Genomic DNA, 16,634 nt, shown 5'->3' on the forward strand with positions numbered 1-16,634 from the left:
TGCAGTGATTGCCTCAAAATATTAAGTTGAGGGTACCATCGTTTTTGTCCAGGCCAGTTTCATTTGTTTGATTTATAAATCATTCTGTTGAACCACAATTCCAAAGCAATGTCAGGATTTTCAGTACATTATTATTTTCCCATATCATCACCATGACGGCCACAAGGAGATTGTCCCATGACCTCTGTGGGGGCAGGAAACAGAGAATAGGTTAAATTGCCCCCTCCCACCACCACACCTCAGTGTTCCTGTCCCCACTGTGGCCAGGGTTAGAGAAAAGTCTCCCTGCGGGCTGGCAGGGAGATGAAGATGGGAAATTGTTTCCTACACAACTTTATTTTTATTCTTCTCCAGGAGGGTCTGAGGACGGTCTCCTGGTTTACCTGAAGCTCAATCGGAGCTCCCTCAGTCCGCCGGCGGCCGTGTGCTTACGCTGGACTGAGGGGTATCGGGAGGGCTCGCTCTGGCTGGTTTGGAGCCTGCTCCCGGGCCGCAACTTCCTCCTCCTCCACCTCCACCATGGGCTGTGCAGCGGCTGGCGTGTGCGCACGCCGACGTCGAGACGTCACTTCCGGGTTCGGTCACGTGACGCAACCCAGAAGCAGAAGGCAGAGCTGTTTGAATAAAAGGCGGGACGGCTACGGAACGCTGATCTGAGGTCTGTAAGTACCGGTACCGTACCGTATACTGTCCCTACTACTAGAATGTCAGGTCCCGATCTGCAAACTTCCATGGAGCTTGATGCTTCCTCTCTGCCTCCTGCTGAAGAGGCTCAGAAAAAGGTTAAAAAAAACCTCCTCGCTGCATTTCTTGCGCTAAGATTGCCTGATGAATATGGAAAGAAGCTATGCAAAGAGTGTATTTCCGATGTGATCCAGCAGGAGCAACCCTCCCTTATGGATAGTATTAGATCCGTGGTTCAGGAAGAACTTAGGGTTGCTAAAGCCGCTCCATCTGATTCCCAGGGCCAGCCCTCTCACAAACGTTCACGTTCTAAGATAATTTCCTCCTGGATCTGATGACGCGGATGATAAGGCTTGCACTTCCATGCAATGGGAAGATGATATCTATATCTATATCTCAAAACCAGAGAAAAGACTTGGAATTTAAGAATCTGTTATGGTTTGACCCTTCTCAATCCAAACTATTCGATGAGACCCCTAAGATCGACGTGCAGGTGGCGAAAGTAAATAAAAAGACTGCCCTGCCGTTTCAGGATGCTGCTCAATTAAGGGATGCTATGGAAAGCAAGGCAGATGCCCTTTTGAGAAAGTCTTGGGAGGCCTTGATGTATAATGTTAAGACCAACATTGCAGCAACATCAGTAGCTAGGTCTATGTATTTATGGCTAGGAGAGCTAGAAAATCACCTGAGTAACAAGACTCCTAGGGAAGAAATCCTGCAGTCTATCTCTTTACTTAAGTCAGCTACAGGATTCCTTGAGGACGCCGCGGCTGAATCTATCAGATTCTGTGCTAAAGAGGCTGGACTTTCCAATGCGGCTCGCCGGGCTTTATGGATGAAGTCCTGGTCGGGTGATAGGATATCCAAACAGAAGTTAGTATCTATTCCCTTTTCAGGAGAATATGTATTCGGGCCTGTTCTAGAAAAGATGCTAGAGAAAGCGGCTGATAGGAAAAAAGGATTCCCCGAAGAAAGATTTTATAGAAGGAACCAGCCCTTTCGGTCATACGTTGGACAAAATAAGGCTGCTAGGGGGAAAGGCAAGTCAGGTCGTTGGGCTTATCCCAAGGGGGTAAAGGAAGAGGTTTCCTTAAGAGTCCAGGACCTGGTAAGAAAGGGAGCAGTAATCCCAGTTCCCGTGTCTCAAAGAGGTCAGGGGTACTATTCAACCCTATTTTTAGTAAAAAAAAAAAAAAAAAAAAGAGACTTTCAAACTATTATAAACCTGAAACAACTGAACAAGTTTTATTCTTTACAGGAAGTTCAAAATCTCCTTCCTTTGAGTCTCTGAAATCAATAGTACCTCTGATTAAAGCTAGGAGCATTCATGTGCTCGGTCGACCTGAAAGACGCTTACTTGCATGTTCCCATTCACCCAGATCACCAGAGATGCCTAAGGTTTGCGATCCCAGACCCTTTCAATCACATCCTCCATTTTCAATTCATAGCACTACCCTTCGGGATTTCAGCTGCACCAAGGCTGTTCACCAAACTGGTGATAGAAATGATAGCTCCACTCAGACAAGAGGGGTTAAATATAGTGCCGTACCTGGACGATTTCTTAATTATAGCAGACTCAAGGGAGCTCCTACTGTCAGACTTGGAAATATTTTTATCCCGTCTGTCACAGCTAGGATGGATTGTGAACAAACCCAAGTCTGTTAGTACCATCCACGAGGGTGAAATTCCTAGGGGTTACACTAGACTCCCTAACACAGTCTACTTTCCTGCCACAGAACAAGATCCAGTCTCTGGTAAGCAAGGTGAGGCACTTTCAACACCGGAAAAAATGGTCAGTGAGGGAAGCAATGAGCCTTCTCGGTCTTCTAACCTCCTGTATGCCTTCAGTCGAGTGGGCGCGGGCTCACTGTCGTGTGATACAGAATTGGCTATTGTCCCAGTGGTTTCCAGGGTCTCTCTCTCTCTCTCTCTCTCTCTCTCTCTCTCTCTCTCTCTCTCTCTCTCTCTCTCTCTCTCTCTCTCTCTCTCTCTCTCTCTCTCTCTCTCTCTCTCTCTCTCTCTCTCTCTCTCTCTCTCTCTCTCTCTCTCTCTCTCTCTCTCTCTCTCTCTCTCTCTCTCTCAGCAAATCTGGATGGTGAGCGAAAGTTGACAAAGCTTACTTCCAGGGAACTTGGCAGCATCACATATCAAATTTCAGGGAATTGTATGCGGTAAGGGAAGCTCTACTTTCAGCCAGGCAGCTGATAAGAAGGCAGCATGCGAGGGTCCTATCGGACTCCTACCTGAAACACCAAGGAGGTACTCTATCAAGGAGACTCCAGAATATCACAGAGGAAATTTTCTCCTTTGCAGAAAAAGAACTAAGAACCATATCAGCAATGCACCTGAAGGGGTCCCAAAATCTAGAAGCAGACTTTTTAAGCAGGCAAAAGATAGATCACACAGAATAGCCTCTGAATCAAGAGGTCTTCAACATGCTAACCCAGAATTGGGGACTTCCTCCAATAGACCTATTTGCAACAAAAAAAGGAAACAAAATTACAAACATTCTGCTCCCTTGGAGAATATATGCCTTCTGTCTGAGATGGTATTGGGATCTAGTGTACGCATTCCCTCCAATGCCTCTCATCCCGAGGGTCATTCAGAAGATTCTGGAAGGGAGAACCACAGTGATATTGATTACCCCGTTCTGGCCCAAGAGTAGTTGGTTTGCTCCGCTCCTGAGACTGGCAATAGATGACCCGGTGAGACTCCCACTCAGAGGGGACATCCTATACCAGGGCTCTTTACTACATCCTCATCTGGAATTCCTGAAACTCACTGCCTGGATCCTGAGGTCTCCATCTTAAAGTCACAGGGCCTGTCGGACAAAGTCATAGCCACCTTGAGATGCTCCAGGAAAAAGGTGACATCTGTGATATATTTGAAGATCTGGAAAAGGTTCTGCTAATGGTCAGGTGAAAAGAATCCAAACCTTGAAGGACCTAACATTCAAAAGATTCTGGATTTTCTACAAAATGGGCTTGAACTAGGTCTCTCTCCATCTACCTTTATTAAAGGTTCAGATTTCCGCATTAAGCGACTTCTTTGATACCAACCTGGCAGACCATAGATGGATTAAACGGTTTATAAGAGCTGCCCGTAGACTTAAACCCACCTTGAGATCTCGCACCCCGACCTGGGACTTAAATCTAGTACTCAATAACCTTATGTGTTCCCCATTTGAGCTGTTAGAGAACTGTTCAATTAAGTTACTTTCATTTAAGACCACTTTCCTTATAGCAATTACCTCTGCTAAAAGATTGGGAGAGAGTGTGCTAAAATTAGACCCAGGTTTCCTGCCAAAGGTAGCCTCAGACCGCAACAGAGGCCAAGAGATCTTTCTTCAACAATCCTAAGGATCAGGAGGGAAAATAAATTTCATTCCCTTGATGTTAGATGTACAGTCCTTTAAATATTTAGATGCCACTAAAGATTTCAGGAAGTCTGACAGCCTGCTTGTCCAGTTTGCTGGGAAAAATAAGGGATCCAAGGTCTCAAAATCCTCCATTGCAAGATGGATAAAAGACACCATTACCCTATGCTATAGGAATCAAAATCTGGATCCTCCATCCAATATTCGGGCACATTCTACCAGAGCTGTATCCACTACTTTTGCTGAAAGAGCAGGGGCTTCCCTGGACGATATATGCAGGGCTGTCTCCTGGTCTAGCATTCACACATTTTGTGAGACATTACCGCTTGGATTTATCCGGAACCTCTGGCCTCTCCTTTGGTCGGAAGGTTCTTCAGGCGGTTGCCCCCCCCCCCCCATAAGAAGTAATTTTATAACTCTCCTTGTGGCCGTCATGGTGATGATATGGGAAAACCGGAATTAGATTTACCGGTAATTCAGTTTCCATGAAATCACCATGACCGTATATTCCCTCCCCTTTTTTATGAAGTTTCACCTTTTATTTCTCCTGGTATGAAGTAATACTGGGAAATAATACATTTCTTGCACTTGATATCTTTGGAACACTGAGGTGTGGTGGTGGGAGGGGGGCAATTTAACCTCTTCTGTTTCCTGCCCCCACAGAGGTCATGGGTCAATCTCCTTGTGGCCGTCATGGTGATTTCATGGAAACTGAATTACCGGTAAGTCTAATTCTGGTTTGTCAGTTTCAAGTTGTTTCAGTGACCATTATGGGTTTTTATTTCTTTAACGGCAGGGTACATACAATTTTGTCCACATTTGTATCTGCACTCCTGGCCCTTTACTTATAGGAGACCTAATATCTTCAACAGAATTCAACAGAGGAACATGGAGAGTGGGTGTGGCCTGATAACTGCCAGGAGGGATTTGAATGGTGATGTCATCCTGTAGTTCACAGGAAGTCAGCCAAACTGGAGAGACAGAGTTCCTGTTTACACATTAGTGCCAGCTCTGGACTGCCGCTTGCACCTAGAATGTATGGGATTCTAGGAGAATGTAGCCACGCCCCCAAATTGTTGTAAGAACTAATGTTCTCAACCAAAACTACCCTTACTCTAAATGTATTCCTAATGCTAACACACACGAGACCACCCACAACATTTAGAAAGTTTTGCAGCCCCCAAAAAAACAATACTTACCGAAATGCTACTTTTCACCCCATCTCATACTCTCATGACCTCATGTGACATAAACCTGTCAGGAGCCATTACATTGTAGGACTGCTGGTCAGGCTTGAACCAAATTCTGAATAATGAAAAGGTTCAAAATATATGGATACAGCTGAGCTAGGGTGTAACACATGACACTGCTAGAAGACTGGTGGTGAGTTAGTAATACATGAAAACTAAAACTGAGTTCTTCAAGAGATGGATGTGGAGCTTTTACTGTTGTCAGGTTTTCCCTCCACTTACACTAATGGCGTATAATGGAGCTGGATGCTACTGTGTGGTTGCTGATTTCCTCTCAGATTTCTCCCTTGTGTAAGGTGAGAATGACCTTAGGACAGTGACTGCCTCAGAGGGCATATGTGGTCTGCATCCATATGTTCAAAGCTAAAACCAGAAGTGCATCAAATAAGAGAAGTGCACTTTCCCATTATACATCATCTGGTTTAGCTTGCACTCCTGGTTTTGCCTTTTAATTTCTTAATGTGAAATGACGTGCAGGAACATCATCTGCAGGGTGTACTTGCTGCAGATTCACATACATCGGTGTGAATACACAGACCCAGGAGTGCCTAGCTATAACTGACGGCCAGGATCAGCAATTGGGCCTCATTCACATCTCCGTTTTTAGATCCAACAGGCTGTTCTGGCACAGAGCAGCCTACCGGATCCATTTTGACTGTAATGGGCCCGGTGGTGATCCAGATGATAAATGCAGGGTTTCAGCCGGAAGAGAACTGTTGCATGGTTTGTCTGGCCGAAAGAGGGCATTTATGCTGGAAATCGTCCAGGTCACCATTGGACCCCATTGCAGTCAATGGGGATTGGGGGGTGAAGTAGAGGATCCAACAGGTGGCTCTGTGCCGGAACAGTCTGTTGGATCTGAACACGGAAATGTGAATGAGGCCTTACTCAGATTCCAGATTGATTTTTAGAATGGCTGGGTCTTCAACCTCTGAGAATAGAGTCCCCTCTCTGAAAGGAGCTGTAGTGCAGATATTGGTTCACTGCGCCATTTGTTTCTAGGAGACAATAGACCTGATTTATCATACCTTCACTCCAGAATTCTGGCGTCCAAAAAGCCACAAAAATAGGGCTCTGCGACTTTTTTTTTGCACATGTGCAGCACTCGTTCCAGTTTTGTAAAGTGGGTGTGGTTAGCTATGTTAGTTCACTCCAGATTTATCATCCAGACATTAATTTTTTTTTTCTTTAAAAGTCTCAATCTCGCTCCAGGAGGACAGTGGAGTAGGAAAACTGGAATAACTTCTGTAGACAGAACTGTTAGGTTTAAGGTTAAGAAAAAAAATGATCAAGCAACATAAGACATTTAATAAATGTGGCATAAAATACTCCAACGCAGACTCAAGCAAAACTGACTTCAAATATTTCCCCCCCCAAATGTATCAGTCCCAGTGAATGAAGTGATGGACCAACATGTGCACTACTGCTCCACTTCTGGTCAGACCCTCAGTGATTTCATATTTACCACCTAGCCTATTGAACAGCTGTTTTGTCACATTATTCCCTCTGAAAGTTTATCTGAAAATGGTGCCATTAACAAAAAACGAAAGGGGGGGGGGGGGGGGGGGAAGCAGCTCCAACTTGACTACAACACTTAAAGGCCTGGTAGGTGATTAAAATACAGATCAGTGGCCTTACAGCTATTTCCTATTTTAGTGACAAGCTAGTGCACAAAGGGTTAATACTTTTTGGTTACAGAATATATAGTTAGGAGGGGTATTCCCATCTGGAACATTTATGGCATAGAATAGATTGATAGGATAGACCAGTGGTCTCCAACTCCTGTCCTCAGAGCCGGTCATAATTTGAGAATATCCCACAGAATGAATGCCTGAGGTAAGTCCTGATGTACTGACACTAATTATATCACCTGCTCAATACTAAGGAAATCCTGAAAACCTGACCGGTAGGTGGGCCTTGAGCACTGGAGTTGAGGAACACTGGGATAGGCCATTAATGTTCAGTAGGTGCAGGTCTTACCTCTTGGCCCTGAAGTGCACGGAGAACACACTGCGCATGCACCACGTCCTCTCCATTCACTGCTATGAGACTTTCAAATATGGCCTAGCCAGCCAGGGCCCTGTCCTTGACATAGAATATGCCATAAATGACCTGTTTCTGTCAGTATACCCTAAACATCTCAGATGGGAATACCCCCTCAAGCATTGTCTGTGTACTTAATCTGTATATTCTTCTTTTTCTGAAGGTCATGGCGGCCAGAAACCATTTGTAACACAGCTCATGCTGGAAGGTTCCACAGGTGGGTTTTCTCATAGTTTCAGCTTTTAAAAAGTACTAGGTACTTGAACTCTTGTGGATGCAGGGCAGTAGTGTGCTATGTGGCTTGTATCCTGAAGCACATGCTTTTAGTGTGCGTCCCCCATACATTCAAGCTTCTGAAAGCTACACCTTCTCGGCTGTCACTTATGAGAAGCTCTACATGTTAGAAATAGAGTACTAAGAAGGTAGCCTTTTTGGTCCAGGTTTTACACATGCATGTAATATATCTGGGGTTTGTGAAAGTATTGTTGGGATAAAGCAGAATTAAAAACATTTTTATTTTTATTTTTTTGTAGATCCAGCTCGCACACTCCTGTGCCTTGACACAGTGTTGGTTACCTGTGCCTAATCCAAAGGTAGAAGGTAAGTCCAGCACCAGGTCTGCAGATAAGTCAGTCCGTTATTGAAACTTGATAAAGTCAACTGCAATCCTCAAAGTGCATAATCCTAGGCGTTTGGATGCGTTTCTGCTCACCTGGTGCTGGACTTATCACATACAATAGGTAGAAGGTGTTTTGTAGTATTGAGGTGCACTCGTGGGAGACTTGTTGCAGAGATTACTTCGTATACGTTCCATGAACATGAATGGGCCAGTATCTGCAGCATTGTGCAGAGATTTTTGCAAACTGAATTCATATGTATGGAAAGTTGCAGAATGTTCTGCAGCAAGTCTACCGTCTCTGAACGTACACTCCTGTAGTTTAAGATTTCTTGTATTATAAATTTTCTTAAAAGCTATAATTGTATTGATTACCAAAGATGATAAATGAAATTGGCCATGGGTGGTAAAAGTTTAGATTGTGTCCATAAGACCATTTTCTTCACATCTCTTTGGGGTTTTCTAGGATTAAACACTGACGACCTGTCCTTGGGTGTTTAATCCGTGGAGATCCGCTCTCCCAGGAACCTGCCGATAAGCACTATACATCTGAGTGTGTCTGGTACTGCTCACCGCTGCAGCCCTTCATTTTTGGAATTTGTGAGAGTACCCAGATGTCAGACCCCACTAATCATAAAGGGAGTGAATATCCTAGTCATAATCCATTGCTATTTACGATGGGAATAACCTATTTAGTCTCGGAAGCCTCTGTTAGTGTTTCTTGAAATTCTAGGAAACCTTCTACAGCCAACTCAATCCTCCTGGGATAAAATGATCTGTTATACTGTATATGTTGTATGTATGCCCTGGAAAAAGTGCTTGAAAAAGCAAGCAAAACGGATTTTATAAAACCCATCACTTTTACGTTTAAACAGTTCTAGTTTAAATGGAACCTGTCATCAACTTTACGCTGACCTCACTGAGTCAAAGAGTCAAATCTACTTGAGAGGAGTCATGGTTATTCCTAATCTCCTGCACTCTCACCCATCTGCTGATGATTGGCAGTTCTCTCCTAGAGAGAAAGGGAGAAAACTAGGTAGAAGACTGTCAGTCATCAGCAGGTGGACGGGGAGAGCAGGAATCCGTGACTCTTAGGTGGCCGTGAATCTTTTCCAGGCCTAGTCTGCAATGATTGTGATTAGGGATGAGCTAATCGACTTCGTATGAAGCATCCAAAGTCGATTCGCATAAAACTTTGTTCTAATACTGTATGGAGCAGGAGCTCCGTACAGTATTAAAATGTATTGGCTCCGATGAGCCGAAGTTATTGCTTCGGAAAGTCTCGCAAGACTTTGCACAATAACTTCATAAATTAATTTGTACTGTAAAAAGCAATTTCCCGAACTCTGGTTCGGTTCCAAGTGGTACCTGCTCCGTACAGTATTAGAATGAAGTTTAATGCTTATTGACTTCGGATGTTTCATCTGAAATTGATTTGCTCATCCCGAATTGTGATGTTGGTTCTTGGCAACCACTTACTTTTAACTTTCAAAATGACAGACCACTGAAATCAACTTACCTGTCTCTACTTTATGCTGCAGTTAGTATGGGCAGCATTAAAGTTGATGACAGGTTCCCTTTTAAATATACTGTCTGATTTGGGAGTTTCTCTTATCCCGGGAAATTTAGGATTTTTATATTCATTGCCTATCCTCATCATAGGCCATCAGCAGTGGGGGTCTGACACCCCGCACCCTGCTAAGGCTACTTTCACACTTGCGTTCAGGGCGGATCCGTCTGGTATCTGCACAGACGGATCCGCACCTATAATGCAAACGCTTAGATCCGTTCAGAACGGATCCGTTTGCATTAACATGAACATAAAATTTTTATATATATATATATATATATATATATATATATATATATATATATATATATATATAATTTTTTTTTTTTTATATATTTTTTTTTCATGGTAATGCAAACGGATCCGTTTGAAAATTGAGCCATATAGTGTCAAATTCAAACTGATCCGTCCCCATTGACTTCCATTGTAAGTCTGGACGTATCCGTTTGCCTCCGCACGGCCAGGCGGACACCCGAACGGTGCCAGACTGATGCATTCTGAGCGGATCCGCATCCACTCGGAATGCATTAGGGCTGGACGGATCCGTTCGGGGCCACTTGTGAGAGCCTTTAAACGGAACTCGCAAGCGGAGCCCCGAACGCAAGTGTGAAAGTAGCCCAATCCGTTTTTCCTAAGTAACGTTGGCTATGTCCACCACACAGTGGAGAGAGCTGTGTGGGCCTAAGATACTGGGAAACAGCTGATCGGCGGGGTACAGGATGTCAAATCAGATATTGATTTTCTATTCTGAGGATAGGCCATCAATATAAAAATCCTGGACAATGCCTTTTAAAAGGTTTCTGTCATCAGAAACATTCTTAGTAAACTAGCTGATATTGGATTCAGCTGACATTTTCTGGGTGTCTCAGTTTGGGCAAATTTCTTTTAACTTCTATTTTATGCAAATGAGCACCGTTCTCCCTCCTTTGGCAGTGTCCTCATCTTGATTTACATCCTGCCTGGTCCTGAATCTCACACCTCCGCCGTGACATTCATTATGCGGCACAGGTGTAGTAAAGGAATGAGGCTTGCCAGCCGGATGTAAATCAAGATGAGCAGGAAACGGCCAAAGGAAGAAGAAGAACGGAGCCTCTAGAAGTAGGGGCAACACCCCCATTGTTCCCAGAGGCTCATTTACATACAATAAAAGTAGAATTTTCTGTAAAATGGAGGCACCTAGAAATAGAGGCTAAAGGCCCTTTTCACACAGGTGAGATTTCCGCGCGGGTGCAATGTGTGAGGTGAATGCATTGCACCCGCACTGAATCCGGACCCATTCATTTCTATGGGGCTGTGCACATGAGCAGTGATTTTTCACGCATCACTTGTGCGTTGTGTGAAAATCGCAGCATGCTCCATTGTGCGTTTTTTTCATGTAACACAGACCTCATATAAATTAATGGGGTTGCATGAAAATCGCAAGCAAGTGCGGATGCGGTGCGATTTATTTATTTATTTATTTATTTATTTATTTTTTTTTCCTCTTTCCCTTCCTTCAGGCACGGTTGCTAGGTGACTATCGGGATGGGGACCCGATCATTATTATTTTCCCTTATAACATGGTTATAAGGGAAAATAATAGCATTCTGAATACAGAATGCATAGTACAATAGGGCTGGAGGGATTAAAAAATAAATAATTTAACTCACCTTAATCCACTTGTTCGCGCAGCCGGCATCTCTTCTGTCTTCTTTTGTGAGGAATAGGACCTTTGACGTCACTATGCTCATCACATGGTCCGTCACATGATCCATCACCATAGTAATGGATCATGTGACGGACCATGTGATGAGCGTAGTGACGTCATCAAAGGTCCTATTCTTCACAAAAGAAGACAGAAGAGAAATGCCGGCTTCGCGAACAAGTGGATTAAGGTGAGTTAAATTTATTTATTTTTTAATCCCTCCAGCCCTATTGTACTATGCATTCTGTATTCAGAATGCTATTTTCCCTTATAACCATGTTATAAGAGAAAATAATACAATCTACACAACCTTGAACCCAAACCTGAACTTCTGTGAAGAAGTTCGGTTCTGGGTACCACATTCAGTTTTTTTATCATGCGCGTGCAAAACGCATTGCACCCGCGCAATAAAAACTAAACAAGGGAACGCAATCGCAGTCAAAACTGACTGCAATTGCTTATCTACTCGCGTGGGTTTGCCGCAATGCATTGGGACGCATCCGCACCTAATCCGGACACGCTCGTCTGCAAGGGGCCTAACACTGTTACATTCAGCTGACATGATGCATGTCTAATGTCATCCAGTTTACTAAGCATGCTTCTGACAGAAACCCTTTAATGCTTCTAAATGTAACTCGGAATCTAGAATCTCAGAATACTATATGATAGCTTGAATTCATTTAGATTTGATGGCAATTATATTGTATACTTTGTTTTTATCTGTTTTTAGAAACGAGACATAATCTTCTGAGAAATATGAATCACGCAGTTCAGGTAAATATTACTTTCTATTATCTCCCCATTCCCACAATAGACACATAAAGTAAGTACTTCTGTAAAAGCTCTAGGCGTTCATACAATGATGCGGTTTTACTCCTTACACAGCTTGTTTTAAAAGAAACTTGTATTTATAAGGCAGGATTCTGATTTCCATCTGCAAAGCACAGATTATTTCTGGTTTTCCAGTCCAATTCAATAGGTTTACTTGCTATGTGGGCGCAGTATGGATAAGGCACAGATGGTAAACACTGGTTTCTAAATCAGGTCTTGGAACGGTCTTCCACCCTATACTCATGCTTTATCATAGTGGTCTCCAACCTGTGGCTTTTCAGCTGCTCTAGAGCTATAACTTTCAGCACATAGACTATCTCTGGTGTGTCAGGTCTGGTTTTCATTTCTGCCTCGTATGTTGTTGTCTAAGCTGCCATGGAGATTGTAAATGGACTCTATACATACTGTGATGCCCAGTAATCTTCAGTTCTTTCTCTTGAAACATAGTTACCACATACAATTTTAATTTCTTTTCTTGTCCAGGTTTGGTTTGGAGACGATCTTCCATTAAGTCCAAGAAGCCCTCTAACGCCAAGACATGGCCCGGGTCTGTCTGATGTTTCTCAGTATGACCAGTGGTTGGCTGTTCGCCATGAAGCCTCCCTGGTACCTATGCAGGAAGACCTGGCCATATGGTTAAGTAGCTTGTTAGGTAAGTATTAGTTGGTATATGTTCCACTGAGGGGCTACAATGTCATAATCGGCAACTCTCAAGGGCCGCAATAAAACTTAAGAGGATATTATTATCTGCCATGTTTTATGGTGTATGGTATGTGCTAGGTATCGGGAGAACAAGCATCCTCTTATCCCCAATTGGCACTCTGCATTGTTGGACTAACACTACAGTGGAAAGAGATGTTGAGAATTTTCACTATGGATTTCATTCTTTACAATATAGAGGCTGAAATCCATGGCATATATACAACGACTATATCTGGGACAGAATCTGAAGTAAAATATGCAGTTTTTGCTGCAAATTCTCTGGCAAATCTGCAATAGATGGTATTCAAGTTACATCCTCTGTAAATGTAGGATTTTGATACTGTTTGCTTATCCTGAGGAAAGGCCATCAATATTAAATCTGCAAAGGTCTGACCCCTGGCACCCCAGCCGATCAGCTGTTACTTTGTGGCGTTGACACCGGAAGCACACAGCTCTGGTGCTGACTACAAGGTAACTTCCGATCAGTGGGAGATGTGGGATATCAGACCCCCACTTATTTGCTATTGATGGCCTATCCTGAGAAAATCTTAGGGTACTTACACACTTGCGTTGTTTGGTTCCGGCAGGCAGTTCCGTTGCCTGAACTGACTGCCTGTTCAGGCAAACTGTATGCAAACGCATGTCATTTTTTCTGACTGATCAGGATCCTAATCAGTCTGAAAAATGCCTGATCAGTCAGAAAAATGCATTGCAATACCGGATCCGTTTTTCCAGTGTCATCAGGCAAAATGGATCCGGTATTTATTTTTTTCCTCATTTTTAAAGGTCTTGCCATGCACTAATACATTCCTATGGGGAAAAGTCTTCAGTTTTTTTCGCCGGAGATAAAACCGCAGCATGCTACGGTTTTCTCTTTTGCCTGATCAGTCAAAATGACTGAACTGAAGACATCCTGATGCAAACTGAATGGATTACTCTCCATTCAGAATGCATGGGGATAAAACTGATCAGTTCTTTTCCGGTATAGAGCCCCTGTGACAGAACTCTATGCCGGGAAAGAAAAGCGCTGATGTGAAAGTACCTTATCTGTATCATATTCCTGGAAAACCTCTTTGAAGTGATTGTGGCTTTAACTTTGCAAACATTTTTAGAAGACCAACATGTTAACAAAACCTTCACTTAGTAATATATCCAACCTGATGGTGTTTTTACAGGTGTAGAAGTTAGAGGGGAACGATTTATGGATGATCTTGACAATGGTGTCCATCTCTGCCAGCTGATTTATGTTGTGCAGCACACTATGAGACAATGCTGCACAGCTGAAGAGCTAGTGGTAAGTCTGACTTTTAAACTGTGCCTATATTCAGATGCGTAAATGAGTCATTAAAAAATTCCCGATCCACGTGTCGCCAATATAATGTATTTTCAGCAATTCTCTCCTCTACAGGCCTAATCTCTAATGGTCATTTTTTTTTCCTGAGCTCAGAACCAGAAAGGGTGGGCATCGTCTGCTTCAATGTTACACCTCACTCAAGTGCACTGCGCAGTGTTTCCCAGTCCTTAATGTGTGCCTACTTTAGATAAAATAGAAAAGGTTCTGATCACAGCCTTGATCGAGCACTGATGTGATATACTGGAAGCTGACATGTTTCGCTGGTAAAATAGCACCACTCCAGAAGAGACCTGTTTGGTGATCCTCTTGGGATGGTGCACACAACAGCCAGGAGCAGAAGGGAGAAATGAGTCGCCTCTGCATTTTGGATTGCTTGTGTCATGAGCCACTTCAGCTCAGTACCAACAGCATTTGGACTGGCATGATGGCCACTTTATACAAGGCCAGAATACTTCCTCTGCTGTCTGTCATGTGGCAGCTCCATAAAGAGCTTTTGCGGGTAGTGATGTCACTAGCGCTCTCTGAGGTGTCCGTTTAAAGGGAATCTGTCACCCTGATTTTGGACCATTATGTACAGTAATACACGAGTAGTACTGCAGATAAAGAGTTCAGATTACTATCTTTACTTTCCTACTGCCCCCAATCCCTTGCAGACATTGCTCAGTTGCCTTAAAATACATTCGGGACTGCTGTGCATGCGCACAAATCCTCTCCATTATGTTAGAAATGCACAGCAGTCTGGACTTTGTATTTCAGTGCAACTCTGAGCACTGACAGTGGGGGAACTAGGGCAGAAGAAAAACTAGTGATCTGGACTCCTTATCTGCAGTAATACGCGAGTAGTACTGAAGATAATAGTCCCAAATCAGGGTGACAGATTCCCTTTATTGGGGGCCAACGAGTGATGCAATACAGTGGTATAGGTCACCCATAGTCTGTGGTGGTTATTTTTCTTTCTGGGCATTGTGGAATGCAGTAGCCTTGCCTACTATGCTATTCCTCTGTGTGTGTGTGTGTGTGTGTGTGTGTGTGTGTGTGTGTGTTTTTGCGGGATACTGATGTATTTCTGACCAGGTGGATGGCCAAAAGGGCATTCTATGTACACATTTAGGTTCCTGACAGATACACTAACAGTAGGGTAACATGATGTCAGTGCAGCCTTAAAAATTGGTACAGGTGCTTCTACCCTTGTAGCAGAACAACATAATCTGCCAGCTGTGTCTTCTGCTGTACACTTCTCTGTATCTTCCAGAGAATGCCCATGAGGAGGGTGCCATGCAGAAAAGATGCTCCATCTGGCTCTTTCTTTGCTCGAGACAACACGGCTAACTTCCTTCGTTGGTGTAAGAGTATTGGGGTAGATGATGCCTATCTTTTTGAATCTGAAGGTCTGGGTAAGTCTAGAGTACATTTTTTATTTTATTTTTATATAAAATGTTTTATAAAAATTACTGAGATTCCAGCAAAACAACTGAAGTGTCTATAGAGATATAGGCATGAAGGAGGTAAAAAAGCAGGACGATGAAGAAATGGTAAGGTAAAAAAGTGAGGCCATCTTGGGAGAGTTTTGGGAAAAGGAAAACAGACTGTCTATACTACTCTGTGGAACACTTATGTAAACACAATTTTATTTTTAAACTTTATTTTTATTTTTTTTAGATTTTTTATTTTTTATGCCAAGCGTTTGTCAGGTTGTGGAAAAAAATTGTCCCAGGGCAGATGTTAGGACCACCGTTCTTAATAAAGCCTAATGCTGTGTTTCACGGCCGTGAGCGGTCCGTGGTAACCCGGCCTGGATTCCTGTCTGGTTGCTATGACGCCATGCAATTCATGCCGCCGCTGCACTACAGTAATACACTCGTATAGATCATACGAGCGTATTACTGTAGTGCAACGGCGGCATAAAGCGCACGGCGTCATAGCAACCAATGACGCCGTGCGCTCCTGCTCTCAGCAGGAATCCAGGCCGGGTTACCACGGACCGCTCACGGCCGCAGAACACTGCTGTGCACATTCGGCTTAAATCCTTAACCCAATTACTCTATTGTGCAGTAAAAACTCCATGCAGATGTTGTGCTCGGTCTAAACAGTGAATATCATTTCTGTGCCAGTGGTATTTTCTCAGTTTGATGACCAACAGTGTATCGCTTAGGGTAAAGGTTCCCAACTTTGTGAGCCATTTTGACAGGTGGTGTTGAGCCACACTAGGCATTAAAAGGAATAAAGTCTATTTAAGATGTAAAAGAGTCACATGTGGGGGCAGTTGTCAAACTGGTGTAAAGTAGAATCGGCTTAGTTGCCCATAGCAACCAATCAGATTCCACCTATCATTTTTGACAGCTCCTTTGGAAAATGAAAGGAGGAATCTGGTTGCTATGGGCAACTAAGCCAGTTCTACTTTACACCAGCTTAATAAATGAACCCAATGGTTTTTGCATGAATATTAACCAGCCACTATCATCACCTTCATGGTGTCACTAGGGCACAGTGGTTTCAGAGCTGCTGATCCAGATGAGGTGCTACA

General features: G+C 43.4%; 1 protein-coding gene across 3 annotated transcripts in view; it reads left to right on the plus strand.

Moving 5' to 3' along the window:
• Window positions 1-16,634, plus strand: part of GAS2L3 (growth arrest specific 2 like 3) — a 53,661-nt gene that overhangs the window by 21,245 nt on the left and 15,782 nt on the right. For 2 of the 3 annotated variants that reach the window (XM_044277385.1, XM_044277386.1), the window contains exons 2-6: window positions 7,517-7,570; window positions 11,954-11,997; window positions 12,538-12,706; window positions 13,932-14,050; window positions 15,363-15,504. In XM_044277385.1, the coding sequence (XP_044133320.1) occupies window positions 7,517-7,570; window positions 11,954-11,997; window positions 12,538-12,706; window positions 13,932-14,050; window positions 15,363-15,504 (528 nt within the window). Of the gene's footprint in view, window positions 1-4,723; window positions 4,783-7,516; window positions 7,571-11,953; window positions 11,998-12,537; window positions 12,707-13,931; window positions 14,051-15,362; window positions 15,505-16,634 lie in introns of all 3 variants that reach the window. The other variant, XM_044277387.1, reaches the window with a different exon arrangement.

The sequence above is a fragment of the Bufo gargarizans genome, chromosome 2 (assembly GCF_014858855.1).
Source record: "Bufo gargarizans isolate SCDJY-AF-19 chromosome 2, ASM1485885v1, whole genome shotgun sequence".
In the NCBI taxonomy this organism is placed as follows: Eukaryota; Metazoa; Chordata; class Amphibia; order Anura; family Bufonidae; genus Bufo; species Bufo gargarizans.